Consider the following 19687-nt stretch of genomic DNA (forward strand, 5'->3'; position numbering starts at 1 on the left):
TTTTTTGAATATTTTTTCTCTTTATAAAATTACTCTAATAGTTGAGATATCCTTCCACTATAAAAGTATATTTCACTGGATGGGATGGTTCTGAGCAGGACATGAGGAAGCTGTTCAGTTTGGAATTTAGGAAAGGGATTATGATATGAAGGCCTTGCTTCCAGAACCAGAGAGCAAAACTGGCTTGCAGTCAAGCTTGATGTAAGCATGGAGGAAGCGAGGAGTATGGAACTGTAGGAAAGTAAAGAAAAAGATGAGGAGATCAAGTTAACATTTGAGTTAATGAAAACTAACCTGTCCAGTCTTGTGGTCCTTCAGAAGTATAATTCATTCAAGGAGAACATTTCTATGGATATTTTCAGTACATCCTACCTCAGAATGCCTGTTCTGCTGGGCTGTTTCACTCAGGAATAAGCCTTTTACCACCGATCATTTCTGAATCCTAATGATAGTAGAGGGAACTGTAGAAAACAGAACCCTCATTGCAGGAATGATTTTATCACTGTGGTAAATTCATTAAGATCATTCTGAGATGTCAGATTGAAAAATATGTAGTACCCAACACAACTCTGCAAGATCTTTGTGACCCAGTATTCAGAGGTTCTGGGGAAAAGAAATTAAAATGAATACAGTATGTAGTTCACTTTTGGTTCAGGAGTGATGAAACAACTTACCTCTTGATTATTAATGAAGTTAGAATGAGAGAAGTTTTGCTTTCTATATATTAAAAATTTGTGTAACAATTTCATTGTAAATAAAGCATTATAAGTTCCTGTTGTGTTAAAGATTTGTGTGATTTTTTCAGCCTGTGCTCCTTAATACATTTGAAATGGCACCAGACAGGGAGATTTGTAATTGTTGACACATTTGTTCTGTAGTTGGATCTGAAGTTCTTGTGTGATTGACTAGCATAAGCAATGTGGTAGATTAATACCTGTAAGGGATGCTCATATTGATGAAGTTCTTAAACTTGCTGGAATTTAACAAGGTCTTCCTGCTAGGAAAAAAAAAAAAAAGCCATACATTGAAAATAATTACTGTAGATTATGACCACTACTTTAAAAAAAAAAAAGTAGGGGGTTGACTAGACAAATTTGGCAGAAACTCATTAACTGTAAGAATGATTTCAATATGTGCCAAGGATGTGTTCAAGATCATGTTACAAAGGAGTTGGATTCACAAAGGGAAGACCCTGACCTACTAGAGCTTCAAGGCTGTAAGGCCTTTTCCAGCTGTTTAATCTTCACTTACGGAAATTAAACCTTCAAGTTTTCTATACTAAGCACTTCATATTAATTCTTTGAAACTACAGGGTGCATAGCAAGAAATGTTAAAGGTTGAACTCTATGAGTACTATGACCTACTAGATGATTTGTTAGAGTTAAAATACTTTCATGCTTGGCTTGTCTAGTAATTTTGTCCTAAAATAACAACTTGGGAGCTATCAGGGTTTATTCCAATGAAACTTTAAGGCTACAATGGCTTGGTTGTTTGTTTTTAAATTTTTGATTAAGATGTGCTCTCTGTATTAATGGCAGAGTCAGGAGTGAGAATTCATTCGCACAGGGATCCTTCTTTCACACAGTTCATCTTCTGTATGAAGGGACAGAGTTCTGATATTTGCTGTGTTAGGAGCATTAGGGAGATTTCCCAGTGAACTTACTGCCAACAATAACACTAGTGGGGAACAGACTCTTTAGTAGGGTCTATTGTGATAAGACAAGTGGAAATGGTTTCAAACTAAAAGAAGGGAGGTCTAGATTGGATGTAAGGAAGAAGTTTTTTACAATTAGGGTATTGAGGCACTGGAATAGGCTGCCCAGAGATGTGGTGGAAGCCTTATCCCTGGAGATGCTCACGATCAGCCTGAATGGGGCTCTGAGCACCCTGATTAGCTGTTTGTGTCCTTGTTCTTGGCACAGGAGTTATACTAGGTGGCCTTTCAGGGTCCCTTCCAACTCAAATGATTCTGTGATGCTGCATTACCTGCTTGAGCAGATTAAATCTCAGGAGCTGGAGATTCTGTTTTCATGCAGGTAAGGCTTTCAACAAATCAAAGAAAGATGAAAGCCCAAGAAATTGATGTAACACACAGATCAAGTTATGTCCTGCTGAAATTGTAAAGCCCGATAATGAGATCTTATCAGATTTCACAATAAAGAAAGTGGAAAAGCTTATAAACTGGGACAGTTTATAAAAAGCTCAGTCTCTGTGCTTGAAACATAATGGAAATGGAACAGACATGTTTTGGCATAGAGTATAATGGCCCTTTTATTTATCCCTTATGATTCCATGAAGAGAGCAGTGCTTTTCTCTTTCATGAGGAAACGATATGTCTCTTAGGTGATCAAACACCACTAACAGGAGGTGAGATTTTTGGGTATCAGGGTACTTGGATGCAGGTAACAAAACCAAAAGGCTTTTGGTGTTCTTTTCAGTTTGAATCTATTAAACCAAACTCCAACTAGGCTACCTGCTAGGTTTTTAAACTAGGGATAAACTGTTTTCTGTATTTATGCTCTTTAATTTAATAAAATCCAAAAGGTTTCTCAGGATCATCTAGTTTAACCTCAACTGTCAGGTAAAGCTCCACACTCTTGTAATCAGAAATGTGTTCATTATTCAGCCAATCTCAGCGTCTTTTTCCAGTGTCAAAACCCAGGTATGTTATATTTGTCAATGCAGAAAATCCTTTTTTTTTTCCTGTGCTAGTAACTTTTTTGTCATTGACAAATTCACACATTCATTTTAAGATCCATAATAAAGCATTCATTTTGTGCAAAATACTTCAGATGGTGGTGGTGATAGTTAGAACTACAGTGTTTCTTCTACTCTCAGTTAAAATTAGGCTCTTTTTTTCTCTGTTTAAACTAGCCCATGCTCTTTTTCTAACCATATGAATCATGAATCATTAATCTTATTATACGTATTTGTATATCAATTGTCTATTTGGAATTATTCTGAAACATGATACAACTGTTAGTTCAATGTATATAGTTCAATGAGGATTTAATGTTACCATTCTGATGATCACTTTAATGCCTTTAAGCTGTGTTGTCAGCAAATATCGTGTAGGTTTCTGCCATAGCTGTGAATACATCAAGTGCTGGACTGCTGCTGCACAACTTGAAGCAGAATTTGAAAGCTTACTGTGTGGAGGAAATAAAGCACTAAAAACCAGTTTCCCAGATTTTATTCTTTTTTATGATTATATTAATGCATTATTTTTAAAAATACTGCATATAATTATACAGTGAGGCATTTTACCTTACTGCTATTACACAGATTATTGAGAAATTGTAGTGAAATGAAAATTGGAGCAATGAAGTACGGTAATTTTACATGAATGTTCTTCTTTTTTAGATATTTGGGCAATTGGCTGCATATTTGCTGAATTATTGACTTCAGAACCCATATTTCACTGTCGTCAGGAGGACATCAAAACAAGTAATCCTTTTCATCACGATCAGCTAGATCGCATTTTCAGTGTAATGGGATTCCCTGCAGGTAACTTATTTTCATTAGAGGTTTGAGTTGTTTGCATAGGTTTGAAGAAACCGTCAGTTTGATGGATTTGGACATGCTGACTATTACAGAAGAGTAGCACTGGCCAATATAGAATGTCAGACAGCTGCTGTAGTTATTTCTTTGTGTGCATTACTTAACTTTCACTTCCAGAATTGTAAATGCTTTTTTTCTTTTTCCCCCCACCAAAGATAAAGATTGGGAAGACATAAGAAAGATGCCAGAATATCCAACTCTTCAAAAAGATTTCAGGAGAACAACGTGAGTTTTCATAAATAACATTGCAGTGAATGAAGCAGACAGGCAGAAATTGGCTCCTATTGTTCTGAAGCTTTTTTGTGGGGAGGGGATTTTGCAGTATTTGAGTCCCAAAGTCATAACAGCTGTCCTGTTCTAAATTAGTTGTTTTGCTTGAATGATGTTCTCTCCCTCAGGTGCTTGTTAAAAGCATCAGATGAGTGGCCTCGTCATTTCTCTGGAAGGGATCATTATATGTGCCATTTAAACTACATCAAGCACAGACAAATGAGGTTGCTTTGACTTAGCTGTTCAAGATAACTTAATTCATTTTGCATGAGAAGGAATAGGTAGGCACCTCCTTAGTCCTTCTGACCAGCAGAGATCTGGAGACAGTACTGTAGTGGTCAGAAGGCAATGCATTCAGTAGGTTGTGATGTAAAGCTTGTCTGAGGTCTGAGAATTCCCTACTTTTAGTGTTGCCAGGTGCTTTGGCTAAGTTAGTCAGATTAGTGGTGGCGATAGATCAAAAAGTGTCAAGACCAACATGGGCTCTGTTATAATGCAGGGGACGAAGATTAGGGTGTTTGGGGGTTCTCTTTCTTTTGAGGGAGGCAGAATGGTTAACTTCTCTGCTAAGTTACAGCTGGAAACAATAGCCTAACTGTTATGAACTGCTGTATCCTTTCTGTGTCAGAGTTGCTTTGGAAAACTAGAGTGTGAACTTCAAGTTGAGTTTCTGTCATATGCCAATGTCAACACCTTATCCATACAATATAAAAAGTTGCATGTTCTATTGAAATAATCGGTGTACTGTTGATACTGCTGCTGTTAGTGAAAAGCATACTTGGGGTGTCAACTACTTGATAACTGTGACGTGTGTTCTGATAGCAGTTCTTGATATGGTTTACTTATTAAAGGTTGATGTTTTGTGATCAGTGGTACTGTTCCATATTCTTAATGCTCTGTTATTTCAGAAATGCCTTTGAACAATATTTTTCAGATATGCCAATAGTAGCCTCATAAAATACATGGAGAAACACAAAGTCAAGCCTGACAGCAAAGTTTTTCTTTTGGTAAGTACAGATTGAAAATCACTGTGATGGTAGGAGTGAAATGTAGTTCTATTTCTGTATCTGATCTTCACACTCTTCTCAATGGTGACAAAACAAAGCCAATTATCACTAACTGGCAATTTTTGAGGTATGTTTCCTTTATATACATTCATACTAAGATTATGTTAAACTGCTCATACTCAAGAGCTGAATCTTATGTAAGTATGATCTGCAGGAAGCTTGTAAACCCAGCCTTATCCTTTCAGCTAGTATACAAATGGGATACTGAGTATTACATATCCCTTGGTTCCACATTGTTTCAGAGAGCTGAAGAGCTCTCAAGCTAAAAACTTGTGTGAAGTAAAGGGAGGAGGAATGGAAAATACAAGTACACATTCTAAAGCATTGTAAAGATTTTTTTATGTGTGTGAAGGAAAACATTCACAGAAGAAGTCTGAGAATCCAAGAAAACAAAAATTTCTTAAACTGAGATTACTGGACACAGATTGGAATAATCTGGAGGAGAAGTCTAACTGGAAAGACCACAGTTGTAAGAGTTAGTACCTGAATTTCTCTTCTTTCTGACTAGAGGTGAAAGCAACCAGAAAACCTGCTTTTATGGAAGGGCAAGAAGGAAATGTTAGGTTTTATCACTAATTAATCATGCCAAAATCAAGTTGAGGGTGAGTAGGCCACTTTTCAAGGGGAAAATATTGACCAAATCTCTAAAGAGTACAAAACTAACCATAGAGTGGCAAAAATATCTATTAAAAAAAAAAGAGAACTTTTCATGTTGGAGAATTCGTCAGATGGGTTTATTACAAGATGATTAAAAAAAATAGATGTCAGCCTTTGTACTCCTCTGCACAGCCATTAGGATGAGAAATGAAATTTTCTAAGGGCTCTTTTCTAAACATCATGTAGAAGACTTAGTTCTCTTAAGCAGGGTAGTTCTCCCTCTTAATAATCAGGGCAATTAATCATTGACCACAGAGTTGGAAGCTGGTCTCATAGGTGAGCTTCCCAAAGCTCTGAATAAAAATGCGCAGGTCATGAACACCTATTTTGATATCTCTCATTACTGTACTGAGGAGGTACAGGTACCTAAATTACCACAACTGTTCTATAGTGGAAAGACTTAGTACCTGCTTTATCTTGTGAAAGATCCTCCAAACAGCAGAGCTCAAAGGTAAGGTGTTCATTGGTCTCCCAAATCAATAGATTAGAAATACACCTGTAATGAGCTTAGAGGTGTATGTGTTTTGAAATATATAGTCCCTGAAACTTCTTGTTCATATAATAGGTAGTTATGTTATTTTTTGAGGTAAACTCCTTCTTGCAAGATGACTGACCTCTGAAGATATCTGCTTTGTAGCCTTTGTTGGTCAAGACTTTGCATTAATGAATAGGGAATGTGTGGTACATACAGAATAGGTGAATGTGATACCAAATAGACCACTGCAGGATGGCAGGTGACCCTTACCAAAAATCAGAATACTGTGCCATGGTCCTGACTGACTTTGAATGTTAATGCCTATGCGAAAGTTAGAATGTTTTCTCCTCAGGAAAGTGCATCTTTTCTTGCTAGCCTGGAAAAGTTACAAGCATTGTATTTATAGCTATTGTGTCAGGCCAGACAGAGTCTAGGTGCTGAGAAGAATGAGACCCTGAAGTCCCATCTCACAGTCTTGCTGTGTTGTATTAGCACTTGCTGTCTTGTAACCAAGATGAATTCAGACTTGTTTTGTTCACTTTCATATACACAACAGAAGCTACACAGAGAAAGAAAGCAGGTTTACAAGTAACCTAATTGTTAGGCAGGGTATCTCACTTAGAGTGATGTCATGTGCGGCACAACCTGGAACGAGGAAACTCATTATATTTTCTGGATTGGAGGGGAATTATTAAGAGTGAGCAGATCACTTAAACATTCTGTCTATCTTTAGATTTTCTGTTGTGGCACAATAGCCTTGTTTTTGAAAGACAACAGATATGAAACATGTTTTGAGGCAGTGAAGGATGATATATCATCCAGGTGAGGATGTTATATGGCACTTTTTTTTTTTTGCTGGACATCTGGAGTATTTTTGTTGGAAGCATGGAAGATAGAGTTTGAACCAAGATACCTTTTGCAGAAGGAATTTTATTTTTGTTGCTGACTTGAATTAGGAGGGCATCATGTGAGAGCAGGATACATACAATACAGTTTGAGCTCAATAAAGAAGAAAAAGTCAAAAGGGTATGGTCCTCCTCTATCTCAGTATAGATTAGAGTGGAAGTGGAACCTGTGTGAGTAACAGAATGTCTTGAGTGGAATTTTGCTAGTGAGAGAGACAAAGATTTATCACTTCTGACTCAAAGTGAAATGTAGAGTCCTGATCACATTCAGTCACTCTTGACACATTTTCCTGGAGTGTCAAGGTATAGAACAGCATAAAAGTTATGCATGTGTCACAAAAAAAACCAACAAACACCATTATTTAGAAATTTTGCTTTATGAATATGTAGTAGATGAATTAATGCTGCTTTAGTACAGTGTTTCAGCCTTAGCAATTAATACTGCATGCTGCCCTTAAGTGTTTCTTCTGTGAGAGACATTCGCAGGCATAGTTTTCTGTAGCTCTTGGGAATGTGTGTTCTAGTTCTTGGGAACTCAGCTAAGCAAGAAATGCTAGTTGAGGCTTGTCCGGACAAGCCGTGGATAATTTAACAGTTAAGTAAGTTGCAAGTTTGGAAAGTAGTTTGATAAACTTCTTGCTATTTTTAATGTTTACAGCTTCAGAAACTTCTTACTATGGACCCTACAAAGAGAATTACCTCAGAGCAGGCTTTGCAGGACCCGTACTTTCAAGAGGACCCTCTGCCTACATCAGAGTATGTATTCCCACTTCTCTGCTCTTCATTGAAGTTGTCTTTCTGCTAATTGCTAATTCGTGATACGAGATGACTGCTGAAAAATTCACAGATGTCTGCAGGTGTCCACAAGTAGTAGTTCTGGCGTGCTCGTTAGAAACAATTAACATAGACCTGAAGATTCTCTGTCTTCTGATGGCAGAACTGGCTGTGAGCATTAACCTCCTTTTACACTAGTGTTGTAATTCTGAATGTGCTATCAAAGCCAGTATTCTTGCAGTACTTAGAAAATTAATTGGCTCCCTGTTCTGTTCTGCCTTGCACAGCCTTACAGGGCTCTGCTGTCCATTACGTGGTTTCATTGTGCTTCCCCCTAGGACTAGAGCAGTTCTCTAATCTACAGTCTGTTCCCATGCCCTTTTGTGCAGAGTCATAACAATATAAGGAGAGAAAAGATATCAGTGACTACCACAAATCCCACGTTTCTTGTTTGGAAGGCTTGAGAGTATGGATTTTATATATCTGTTTTTTTTATTTCCAGGAAATATTCAAATGATACATGCAGTCTCTAGCGACAGAACTTCCCCTTCCAATTTCTCTTCACAGTTTTCAAAACCATTATGGTCTGTAGAATCTGGATGCTGGGATTTCTACCTTTGCTTTCGCTCCTTACTTAGCTAGCAACTGTGTAGTCGTGATAGGCAAATATATTTCAGACCACTGTAAGTCAAGTAGGGACTTGCAGGATACTATTTCTTTTTGGATCAGGCTTTTTATTCAGTGAGCCATGCGTGCTCCAACCAGGTGTTGTGTAACATCTGGCTGTTTAGCTCTGTATTTTGCCATCTGAAGCAACAAGTGGTCGTTCTCTCATTCAAGCTTGTTCAGCCATACCATGATTTCTAAGTGAGGGCCTCATGTCAACAGCAAAGAGATTTGCCATTACAATCAGCATCTTGCTGCTGGGCTGCTGTCTTGAGTGTTCACAGTGCTGCTCACTCATGGAAACAGAAGTCATAGAAATTAAATTGTGTTATATTCATATATTTAATATAGCATTAAATAAAAATGTAATATGTACGTATTTGTTGTGTGTCTGCTGTGTTCCAGTGTGTTTGCTGGCTGTCAGATTCCGTATCCCAAACGAGAATTCCTCAATGAAGACGAACCCGAAGAGAAAGGGGATAAGGTAGATATATATATATATATATATTTTTTTTACTTTTTTTAAGTATGAAATAAGGAGGAGTTTTGTTGCTTCCATGTTGAAACTAGTAAATGTGATCAGTTAAGCAAAAATGTGTTTTCCAGGCAAGGCTGTTTTAAAACTGCTTTGCAGTGAGATTAAAAGTATCAGATGACTTTGGGGCGTTCTGGGTGGCATCACCATCAGTTTTCCCTGACCTGTGGGCTCTGAGCTAGTTGAGTTCTGTCAGCAGTTGCCTGCTTTCAGTTGTTGTCATTCCAGAAGAGCCTTCCCTACCTCATCCTGCATCACACAATGAAAATGTGTTGTGGTCACAAGAAAATAATGGAATTTTCATTGTCTAACTGGCATGCATCCAGCCATTTGAAAATAGGTTGTTGTCAGGGTCTCGAGTAAATAATGGCAGCCTTCTGGCTTTACATCAGAACATTTAATCCATCTGCACACAGTTTCCTGATCATGTTTTAAGGGCCCTCAGACAAAAGAGTAATAAAGAGCATGAGCTATTCTGTAGTGACAATCTACTCCGAAGACCCTCTTTCCCTTAGCTCCTTGGACAAGTAAGAACTTGTTTGCAAATGTAGTAAATGTTGGTGTGTTGGCAACATATCTGACTTGCTTTGTGTGTGTAGTTCAGCTGTGCTACGTGACAAAAGTGATTGTCCCATGTTGGTGCAAAGGCAGGACAATACTGCTATAGCTTATGAACCAGCTTATTATTTTTGCTGTAAGTGTTCACTGAGGCACCAGCTGTAACATAAAGGTGCAAAATGTCAAGAAAACAACCGTAAAATGTAGTTGTCTGATGGCTACGTGAGAAGTACTATTACTGTTTTTAAGAAATCTTTTGATTACATGTATCTTCTGTTTTCACAGAAGTTTGGGAGAAACTAGCTGATTTACAATAATACATTTCAGACAGAAGACCTTGTTTTCAGAACAGATATTGTAGATACTTATATACTGAGAACAAGAGGTGATGTCCTCATTTTTCTTTTGTGCATATAGTTTTTCAAAGAGAGGAAACAGTCCTAAGGAAAAATACAACAAACGTCATGATTTTGATTTGATTGTGTTGTGGTTACTGGCATTCCTCTAACTCACAACTTTAAAAATAAGAACAAGCCTTATGAAGTGATCCTGGCTTTTGTGAAGTCAGTGTATTTAAAAGTAAATATCATTTTCATCGGAGTACTGGGAGGAAAAAAAACAATGGAATGTTTATATTCAAAACAGTCATTGTGTAAGTGATCTTTGAGAGTGCTGGGGACAGTCACGTATTTATGTACAGTCCAAATAAAACTTTTTTCAGGCAACGTAGGTAATTTAAATTACGTGTTCCTCATTGAATCTGTTCTCAGAGTGCAGAGAATGTGAAAGCAAAGAATATTCTAAAAACTGAGTGTGTGCCATCCTTTGTTTATGATGATGTTGGAAGTGAAAGGTGTTTTTGTTTACTTTTTCTTTTATACTGTATGACTTGATTTGTTTTTAAAATCATAAATATTTACGTACCTTGGAGACCTAGAGTTCTCTGTGTTTATTTATTTCATTTATTTATTTGCATCTCACTTGAGTAACCTTTTAACACAAACTTCCTTTTTTCAAAGTTGTTAATTGTTATCCAGCAAAGCTAAAACAAGTGTTTGTAAAACAAAATGAAAAAAAAAAAAATTCTCATTAACATTCTGTTAGGCAAGTTCTTTTTGGTTTGTTTCTAGGCAGGACCAGAATTTAATCTTGGTAATTTGTGTCTCAGTAATGAAATGTGGTCATATGTTACTCACTTTAGAGAAGGTTTTTGTTTAGGAATGACTGTGAACTGGACTGATTTGCGGGTACTTCTGCTGGTGTGAGCTGTTTCCATGCACTGGGGTGGTACAGTTAGACTCCAGCCAGAATCTGTCAGAGTAGACTTCAGTCTCTACCAGGACACTAGAAATAGTAGCTACACAGTAGCTAGTCAAGGAAATTTTGTATGAGTGTCCAAAGTGCCAGACATTAGACCTATGACAAACGGTGGTCCTTAACTGTGAGAGTTCCTGCCATATTTCTTTATAATTAACAAAATTGGACTTTTTCAGCTCTCACGGTAGCATCCACCTTACTCACGTCCCAACATCCCTGTGAAAATACAAATCTCAGAATCCAGCACAGATATTGCCTTAGTCATTAGCATTTGTTGGTAAGTGAAGCTTAAACCACTATTGTAAGATGCTTTCTAACGCATTTTGTGACAGGCCTAATTCAGACTCTTATTTAAACTCTTGAAGTTTAAATTTCCCTAGAAAATGAATCTGACTGAGATGGCATTTGAGGATTACCAGTGGTAGGATATATTACTGGTTTTGCTCAGTGTAATGGAAATGCATGTCATCCAGAAGTCCTTGAAGGGGCAAAGCTTCTTTGTAATCTTAAATGAGTATACCATTGCAAATTTGATCTGAATATGTCTTGGGAAACTGCTGTGATGAATGACATAGATAGAGATTTTCATATCATTTTTCTGAGGTAACTAAAATGACTTGCCATGACTGAGAGCATCATTCTACTGCTAGTTGCAGTTGGTTGTCATGATTTCCGATGCACTGATAACATGAGGTTGTAATAAAGGCTGCCATACCAAAACTATGAGAATTACATGAGCAGATATCACAGGGAAAAAAAGACTTATCCTGGAATGTTCCACACTCCCATGAAGTGCACTATGTTTGTCTGGGGGTATGACTTTAACTGTAGGGATTTTTCATTCAAGACACGAAAATTGCAGAGCTTTCTGTGATGAACAAGATGCATACCTGATCTTAGGAGCAAAATTGCTTTTCTTTGTGGCTCTCTTACTCGATTCCTCTCTTGGAGGAGTCTCTTGTAGTGCTCAAAAACAGACAAATGCAGGTGGTCTTCCCTCCTAACCGTGGAGGGAAGAGTTGCATTTTGCTGCTTTTCTAACCTCTCTAGACCTTAATACTCTTTCCAGTCTGTAGCTTCTGAAGCCAGCGTTTCTTCCTGGTCATTTTTCACTTTCCTCTATTTCAGTAGGATATTCAGACCCTATAGCTAGGCATCATGCTGGACTGCATTCCCAGTGTACCACTCTTTCCAAGGTGCTTTTAAAAGAAAGAGTGAGAATGTAACCTGCTTTTGGTTCTGCCACAGAATGATGTAATGTCTCTGGCCTTGGTTTGCTTACCTTTTTGATGATAGCACTGCCAGCCTCGTTTGGATTATTGCAGTGCATCATCTGTGAGAGCTGGAAGAGTGGTTTTGGTTCTCAGTGAATGGGGCTGTTGAAGCACTTAGGAAAACCCACTGTGGTTCAACCACATCTGCCGCTGAGAACCAGTGAAATTTTGGGTGCTTTGATTCTGCTCATTAGGTGTTTATAAATAGCTCCTTCCATCCTGCTCCCTGTTACTCAGGCCTGAGTGCTTGCCTGGCTGCAGCAACCACTAGGCTGTCATACCAGCTTTAGTCTAGCCTGCTTTGTTAAACCAAAACCAAAAAACAACGCAAAACCGCAACAGAAAGAAGTGAACCACAAATGAGATAGCCTGGCTTGAGGCATGCAGGAGCGCACAGAGCACTTTCATGCATCACCTGACCGTGCCGTGCTTTCCTGGCGAGCGCGTGGGCCTGCTGCCCTTCCAGCAGCATGGCAGCACCAGGCCTAGCGGCTCCCTCAGGGTCACAAACAAGTACAGAGCAAATGACGGTGTGGTGTCGCTTCTTCCCTTAGAATCAGCAGCAGCAGAATCAACATCAGCAGCAAACAGCACCTCAGCAGCAGCCGCAGGCCGCGCCGCAGCAACCGCAGCAGCAGCAGCAGAACAGCACCCAAACCAATGGGACGGCCGGGGGCACGGGTGCGGGCGGAGGGGGCGCGGGCACCGGACTCCAGCACAGCCAGGACTCCAGCCTCAACCAGGTGCCTCCGAACAAGAAACCACGCATAGGGCCTTCAGGCGCTAACTCAGGCGGGCCTGTCATGCCTTCAGATTATCAGGTACCTCTTGAATTGTTGCTGCTTCTGATAGTATGGAGGCAAAACGTCATTTTCTCTGTTCCCCGCTGTGATAACAAGTCACGTGTTAATGAATTTTCCCTGTAACCTTAGCAGGCATGCTCTGATACCTTCAATAAAAATGCAGATTTAAAGCCTATTTAGGGCAGTAAAAAGGTTTTGTGCTGTGGTTAGTAACTTCCAATAGAAAACGAGTTATATCTGCTGCACCCTGTCAAGTGCTGGGGACTCAACCACTCCATGAAAGCACTTAACTATGTGCATAGCTTCATTTGACAGTAATCTTAGCGAAGCCACTGGAACTATTTCATGAATGTAAATGCTGCATCATATCATGTTCAAAATACTTGGCTCTCGTCAAGGTTAAATCCTGTGTGAGAGGCAGATCCTGAGAAGTAAATCAGAATTAGAGCCAGGCTTTTCCCTTTGATTTCTGCTTTGTTTTACTTCGTATCATCACACATACGGAGCAGTTCTGTAGTTTATTCCAGTATCTAATTAAATCTACTTCTAAAGCTAAAGAGAAAGTGCATGTTAGCACAAGAGCTGCATTTTGGTTCATCAGTCTGAATCGTGCTGAAGCAAGGCATGAGTATGCGTAATTTCTGTTGTGGCCAGAGTTTGAATAGATTTGGAGCACTCATAAATAAAAGAAATATCACTGAACTGTTTTTTGACTTAAGTACTTGTATCTGCTTAATAGAGTTATGATGTTTTCCTCTGAAAAAGTGACACTAAATATACAAAGAATTGATTTAACCAGGTTCTTCAATATTTGTGAAAAAAATGTGTCAAAAGCAGATAACAGGAAGGTAGGTAGTCAGTGTATGTTTTAAAGGATGTTAGGGACTCTGTTTGCTACCAACCTTCAAAAGCAGAGCACCTTAAAGAGATGTGTTCAGGCTATTTTAAACATAAAATAAACAGCTTTAAAACAAAACAGAACAGCTCTGGAATTGCTTTGGCTTCTCCATCCATGTCTCCATCCATGCCTCCTCCACACACAGTTAATTTCTCAGATTTTCTCCCATTTCTGTTTCACTCTTTTAATTACAAATGATTGCACAGGTACTGAGGGCAGTGTAAGGTTGAAGAGAACAAGGTTTCCTTTTTGAAAAGTTCCAGACAGTCTTGAGTCTGGACAGAACACTACAGCTGTCTGACTACATAGTATTTATGGTTGGCCTGTTTTTATCTGCATTTTGAGAGCTGATATACTGCATTTGATGATGTCCATTACAGAATCCTTGCACAGCTCTCCGAACTGTTGGCAATCTTCCCCCTTACAAGTCTTTAGCAGTCTAAATCTATGTTTTGATTTTTTTTTGGTTGAGACAGTTAGATACTTTTTTACCTCCTGTGACCCTTTCCCTCTAGAATTTAACAGCACAGGCAGCAAAGTAATGATCCGTATGCTCCCTTTGCATCACTTGCTAAACTGTCTGGTCTGATTATCCATCTTTAAATTTGTATTTGGCTGTCTGCCCTTAAATTCTAGCTTGACGGTCTTCTGTTCCAGAAAGGAATGTCTGCAATTTATCCATGTCTGACTTAGCTCTACAAGAAATTTAGAAAAATAATTCTCTTCTGCAGAACAAAACTAAGCATGAGCAAGTTAATGTGTTCCTGTAGTCCTGAGCATCAATTTTAGTCCATTGTATTCTAATTCATAAACAGGAAGAATTGCTTTGCTTTGAGTTTCACTTAGCTGGTTATCTAATGTCTCTTGAATTTTTTGTTGTGATTCATCAACATCAGTATGTGTTACTTTTACAAATGACGATATGAATTCTCCCTGGAATTTTACTGAGCATTCCTTATATGACCTCAGATTTTTTGCTTGATGTGATAAGATGGTGCTTTTTATCCAGAATTGTACTATAAGATCACAGTATTTATTATAATACTTTTTATTTCCTGCTAAAAGACACAAAATTTTTGGCAAATTATATGTTTCAGATGCTTTGTAAACACTAATCACATGGGCCAAGCACAGCCTGGTTGTATATATATAGGAAAAGAAAGGGTGGAAATATTTTGACAGTGCTTGAACTTATGTTCTTGCTCTTCTTCATCTGGCTGAAAAGTTGTCGGTACCTTTTCACAGCACTCCTAGTTGGGATCTGATGGTTTGATGAGACCACTGACTTGACTCTTACCCGCACTGAGCAGATTGTTGGTCTGTGGAGAATGTTGTATTCTTACAGGCCCATTTTATCCATGGGTTTTCCTTTCAGAACTCAAACTTTTCCAGAAGTTTTACATAACTCCTGATCTTGATATTTAATCATAATATAGAATTTTAATACTCTTTCTAGATGATCATTCTTTGACAGTCTTTCTGATGACTCTTAGGCATAGGAAGGTAGAACCAAGCCCTAGACAGTGAACAGAAATCTTTATCGAAAGATGCCTGAGCCTGCACTTAACTTGGCTGAAAACAAATTGCTTGCTGACTGTGAATAGGTGTGTTGTTTTGTTTTGTAGACTCTCTTTTCTTGTGGATTGGATTGTTGAGTTTACCTTGCTAGTGAGCCTCCTGTCCATTAAGCAGTACCTTTCACACAAAGTGATTTTGCAGTTCATTATTAATTCTTGACAAGGAATGGCATGATAATAAACGTGCAGATTAAACAGTCTGGAGGTCACAAATGATCCATGAATTTGGGTTGCTGGTACTGAGGTCCTCTCAGCTAACATCTCATACAGTGGAGGAAAAAAACATTTAGTACATGCATATAAATTTGAACACTCATGTTCTAATCACTAAGCAGCTGTTTTCTAGTAAAGGCAACAGGGTGAAAGACTCAACTAAAATTATAATATTTCATATTATCATTTTCCTGTACAAATGTCCTGTCTTACTTGACACTTTCTTTTTGTATTTGTACTTCAAATAACTGATTTGTACATGCTGTACTTCTGAATGTCTGCCAGTGACACGGTGTATTTTCTGGACTGCGTTAAGGCTGATCACAGATCAGATTGATTACCTGTTTTATGGGACTTAAAACAGTAACACTGTTCAGTTAGTTTCTCCAACAGCCAAATTTTAATGAGCTTCAGAGAGGTTAAAAGTTTCCTGCGCTGCACAGTCCTAACAGGCTGTTTTTCATTTCCCTGATCCCATTCTCTTTTTTCTCCAGCACTCCAGCTCACGCCTGAGTTACCAAAGCAACATTCAGGGATCTTCTCAGTCCCAGAGTACAATGGGCTATTCTACATCATCTCAGCAGAGCTCTCAGTATCATCAATCTCACCAGTCTCACAGGTACTGAGAGGCTTAATGGACTGCACTCGAAAAGGAATGGACTAAAAGCCAGAAGACTCCAGCAATATGAAGTTCATGATGATGAGAAGAACCAAAAATACAAACTATGATGCAGAACTAAAATTCACAATTGCAAAAGGAAAACTTTACTTACTGAAGACTTGTTCTTTTTTTCCTGCCCCTTTATTGCCATAAAGGAGATTCTTGTGAAGTTTTCCTTCCTCCCTGCCCTTGCATGTGCTCCATTGTGGTTACTCTAATGAACCCTTCTGATCTGAACCCAGCACTTAACTTCTTTAACCTTTGGAATTTTGAAGGATTCCTGGTGCACCTTCCTTTATGCTGTAGTGATTGCCATAAATCTGTCTTTTCGATCTCTTTGATGGGATTTTAAAGTTTTAAAATCTTGAACTCCCAGGCTTTCAAGCTTGTATATAGTTAGTTTTATACTAGGCAAACCAGTTTAGCTATACAGGTATATTGCACCTTTTTAAAGCACTATGTTATTTTCACAGGATATTACTGTTTTGCTCATGGATGTCAAGAACAGCGAAATTTTACTGTTCCAGAGTATTTTACTATTCTGTTTTTATTAGTCTAGTTTTCAGGTGAGGTCTTAAAAAGAATAGAAAAAGAAAAAAAGGAAAAGGAAAAAAGAAAAAAATGACCCAGGTCTCTGCTGCAGCAAATATGCTTCATGCTACTGGACTGAACTCCAGACAGAAGATTGCTGATATTCCTTAACTCATTCACATTGAATTTTTGAAATCACAGTGATCGTGCTCTGACTAGTTTTAAATTAAGTGTTGTTTTAAATGAAACCATGACTGTCACATAAATAGGAGATGCTTTCAGGATTTGTTGGAACAGAAAAATGGAATGTCTTCCCAGGCTGGACACCAAAATAGTCAAGAAAATGTATTTACTGCCCTCAAGTTTCAGTAGGAATGTGAATGATGGCTTGTTTTTCTGTTAAGCAGCTGATTAATGTATGTGAGAGTTCTATAAATGTAGCTTCTCTTTCACATTCCTGAGTATGACAGAAATACTAAGACTTATACAAATGAATACACTTAGTCAATTTATGTTAGATTGATAATTAAGACAAATTATTGTGCAGTTCGAAAAGCATGTTGAAAATTCTTCCTTTGCCATGTTTGTGATGCATATTCTGTGTCCCTCACGTTGCTGTGATTAACCCAGATTAGTTACACCAGATGCGCTTGATTGCACTGAAATGTTTCCTTTTCCCTAGAGCAAACATGTTTTGATTGTGCCTAAGGACTGTAAGTGGATGGGTAGCTGGCAGAAAATCCCCAGTAAATAAGCAGAGTTCAGAAGCATAATCAGAGAATCATTGTCCAACTTCAGCAACCAGTTATTCAGCGAGAAGCAACATGTAATTTGGGACAGCTTCGTTTTTCCTTCAGCCATCAGAAATAAGGCTGGGTCTTGTTGCAGAAAACCTGGAAAAACCATTAGTGCTGTTAGAAAGCTGCCAGCAGTGTAACATCAGTGAGCTTCTAAAGTCAGCGTCCAGAGAAGAGGTGTAGTGAGTTTATATGTGAACAGTCAGCGTTGCAATCTCTTATACTCTGTTCTCTTCTGTAAATACTGCAGTACATACCTGCATGCATTCACACTGAAGTTGTGCTCAGACCTAGCAAGACACATGGATCTGTTTGCTCTGAGGAGAATGCTTTTTAGCACAACTAGACAGGAACCTAATTTTATTGGGTTTGATCTTCCAACCAACTTTATTGTCCCCTTCCCCTCAAAAATATGTTGTTTTCATGCCTTCAGTGAGCAGTTGGCGTGTTTGGCCATGCCCATCATCGCGTGGCTTTGACAACACCCAGCTTCTCTGGAAAAGAGACTAGAGCCTGCTTTTGTCATCAGATGGGTAAGAAGGTGGTGGAAATGAAATGAATCAGTTTGGAAGGAAAAAAATGCAGTTGTTTTCTGGGAAAAATTGTCTCCCAGAAGATACTTCTGCTGCATGGCCCTTGAAGTCCTATGTGTGTATACCTACCCCAGTTGCCTATTTTAAAGGACCAAATTTAATTATTTTATTTTGGTGAACCTGGAGCTCCATTCTGTCCGTAAGTGAAACATCCCACCTCTTGCTGATGTTCTCATGGAAGACCTTGACCTAATGGATATTTGGCCAATACTGTAAAGTATCATTTTTTTATAAATATATTTGTGACTTGAATTACACATTTCTGGAAATTAACCCGTGGAAGAGTAATTGTCGTCTCCTCCTGTTTTCAGCCTTCAGTTCTGCCCATATCATTTTCTCTCTTCCATTACAATAACTCAACATTTCTTTCCCCTGCCGTGACCTGTAGCTGATCACACAGTAGCAGGGAGGTGTGTTTCTGTAGGGTGATGCTGGGCTCCTGTGCCAGCAAGGCAAGATCGTGGTGTAGATTAAACTGTGTGGAGAGTGTGAAGCTTCACAGCAGTGTAAAGTCCTTCAGTTGAGTGTGCTTCCAGCTTCTAGAGCAGCTGCCATGCCTTTTGCCCAAACAGAATTGGTATCTGTGTGTTTGTTGGCCTGGACAGACGGGCCATGCCCCAGTCCTCCCTAGTTTTTGTGCAGAAGCAAAGAGCTGAGCTGACCTCTTCCATCGCCTTCAAAGTAACAACTGAATGGAGAGTGAATACAGGCACAGATGTCTGGTGGAAAAGGTGTACTGTGCACGCCATGCTGGTTTCTTTGTTTTCTGTTTGGGAACTAATTTGCCTTTTCTTGTGAGCTTGCAGTGCATTTTTGGGGTGGCTGGCAGTCATAGTGAAAGAAGCCTTGCTTTTCAGGGGTAATTTTGTGAGGTTTGAAGACATGAACTGTGTAGCGTGTCATGGGAAGCCAGGACCATGCTTTTTTTCTATTAGTTTTTTCCCGTGCAGTTTGGTTAATACTTCCCAGCTTTGTCTTTGCCCATAAGCTCTGTTCCCTCACTGAAGCGTTTCATGTTGGTACCCAGGGAGGTGAGGGACGCCAGCACAGATGTTGGCTCCTTCCTGCGTGCGTGGCGGCAGAGAGGGCTGCTGAACACAGCTTTTCCCACTGGGTCTCAGAGGCAATGGCCATGCTGGGAATGGGAGAGCAGCCTGGTACACATGGGTGAAGTTCACGTAGCACAAACTGCACAGTGAAGGAGAGATGTAGGGAGAGCTGCGAGTCCTGCACTGTTATCTGTGACACTGTATCTGGGGAGGGGGAGGGAGAGCATCCTTAGCGGGCGGGGTGGCGGGAAGCCAGAAGTGTTCAAATTGTGTAATATTTTATATAAACGTAATAAGCTTAGTTCCTCTTCATAATCTTCAGGAATGGTACTTTAACACCATTAAGCAAAGAATTGTTTTAGGGTTAAATAAATGTATTGTACATAAGGCCATACGTAATCTTCTTAAAATGTCGCCGGACAGGAGCGATGTGTATTACTATATGAAAAAAAAAGTCCTTAATGCACTGTTATCTCCTAAATATTTAGTAGTAAATTAATACTATT

The 19687-nt window shown here is 38.9% G+C and overlaps 1 protein-coding gene across 1 annotated transcript in view; it reads left to right on the forward strand.

Moving 5' to 3' along the window:
* The window catches only part of CDK19 (cyclin dependent kinase 19), a 113308-nt gene extending 95074 nt beyond the window's left edge, over positions 1-18234 (forward strand). The window contains exons 7-13 of the mRNA XM_065735073.1: positions 3364-3507; positions 3717-3786; positions 4766-4838; positions 7594-7691; positions 8781-8859; positions 12614-12880; positions 16045-18234. Coding sequence (XP_065591145.1) covers positions 3364-3507; positions 3717-3786; positions 4766-4838; positions 7594-7691; positions 8781-8859; positions 12614-12880; positions 16045-16176 — 863 coding nt within the window. The 3' untranslated portion in view covers positions 16177-18234. The remainder of the gene's footprint in view (positions 1-3363; positions 3508-3716; positions 3787-4765; positions 4839-7593; positions 7692-8780; positions 8860-12613; positions 12881-16044) is intronic.
* The last annotated feature ends 1453 nt before the right edge of the window (positions 18235-19687 follow it).

The sequence above is a fragment of the Cyrtonyx montezumae genome, unplaced genomic scaffold (genome assembly GCF_038088225.1).
Source record: "Cyrtonyx montezumae isolate F1298 unplaced genomic scaffold, pur_monq_1.0 scaffold_0, whole genome shotgun sequence".
In the NCBI taxonomy this organism is placed as follows: Eukaryota; Metazoa; Chordata; class Aves; order Galliformes; family Odontophoridae; genus Cyrtonyx; species Cyrtonyx montezumae.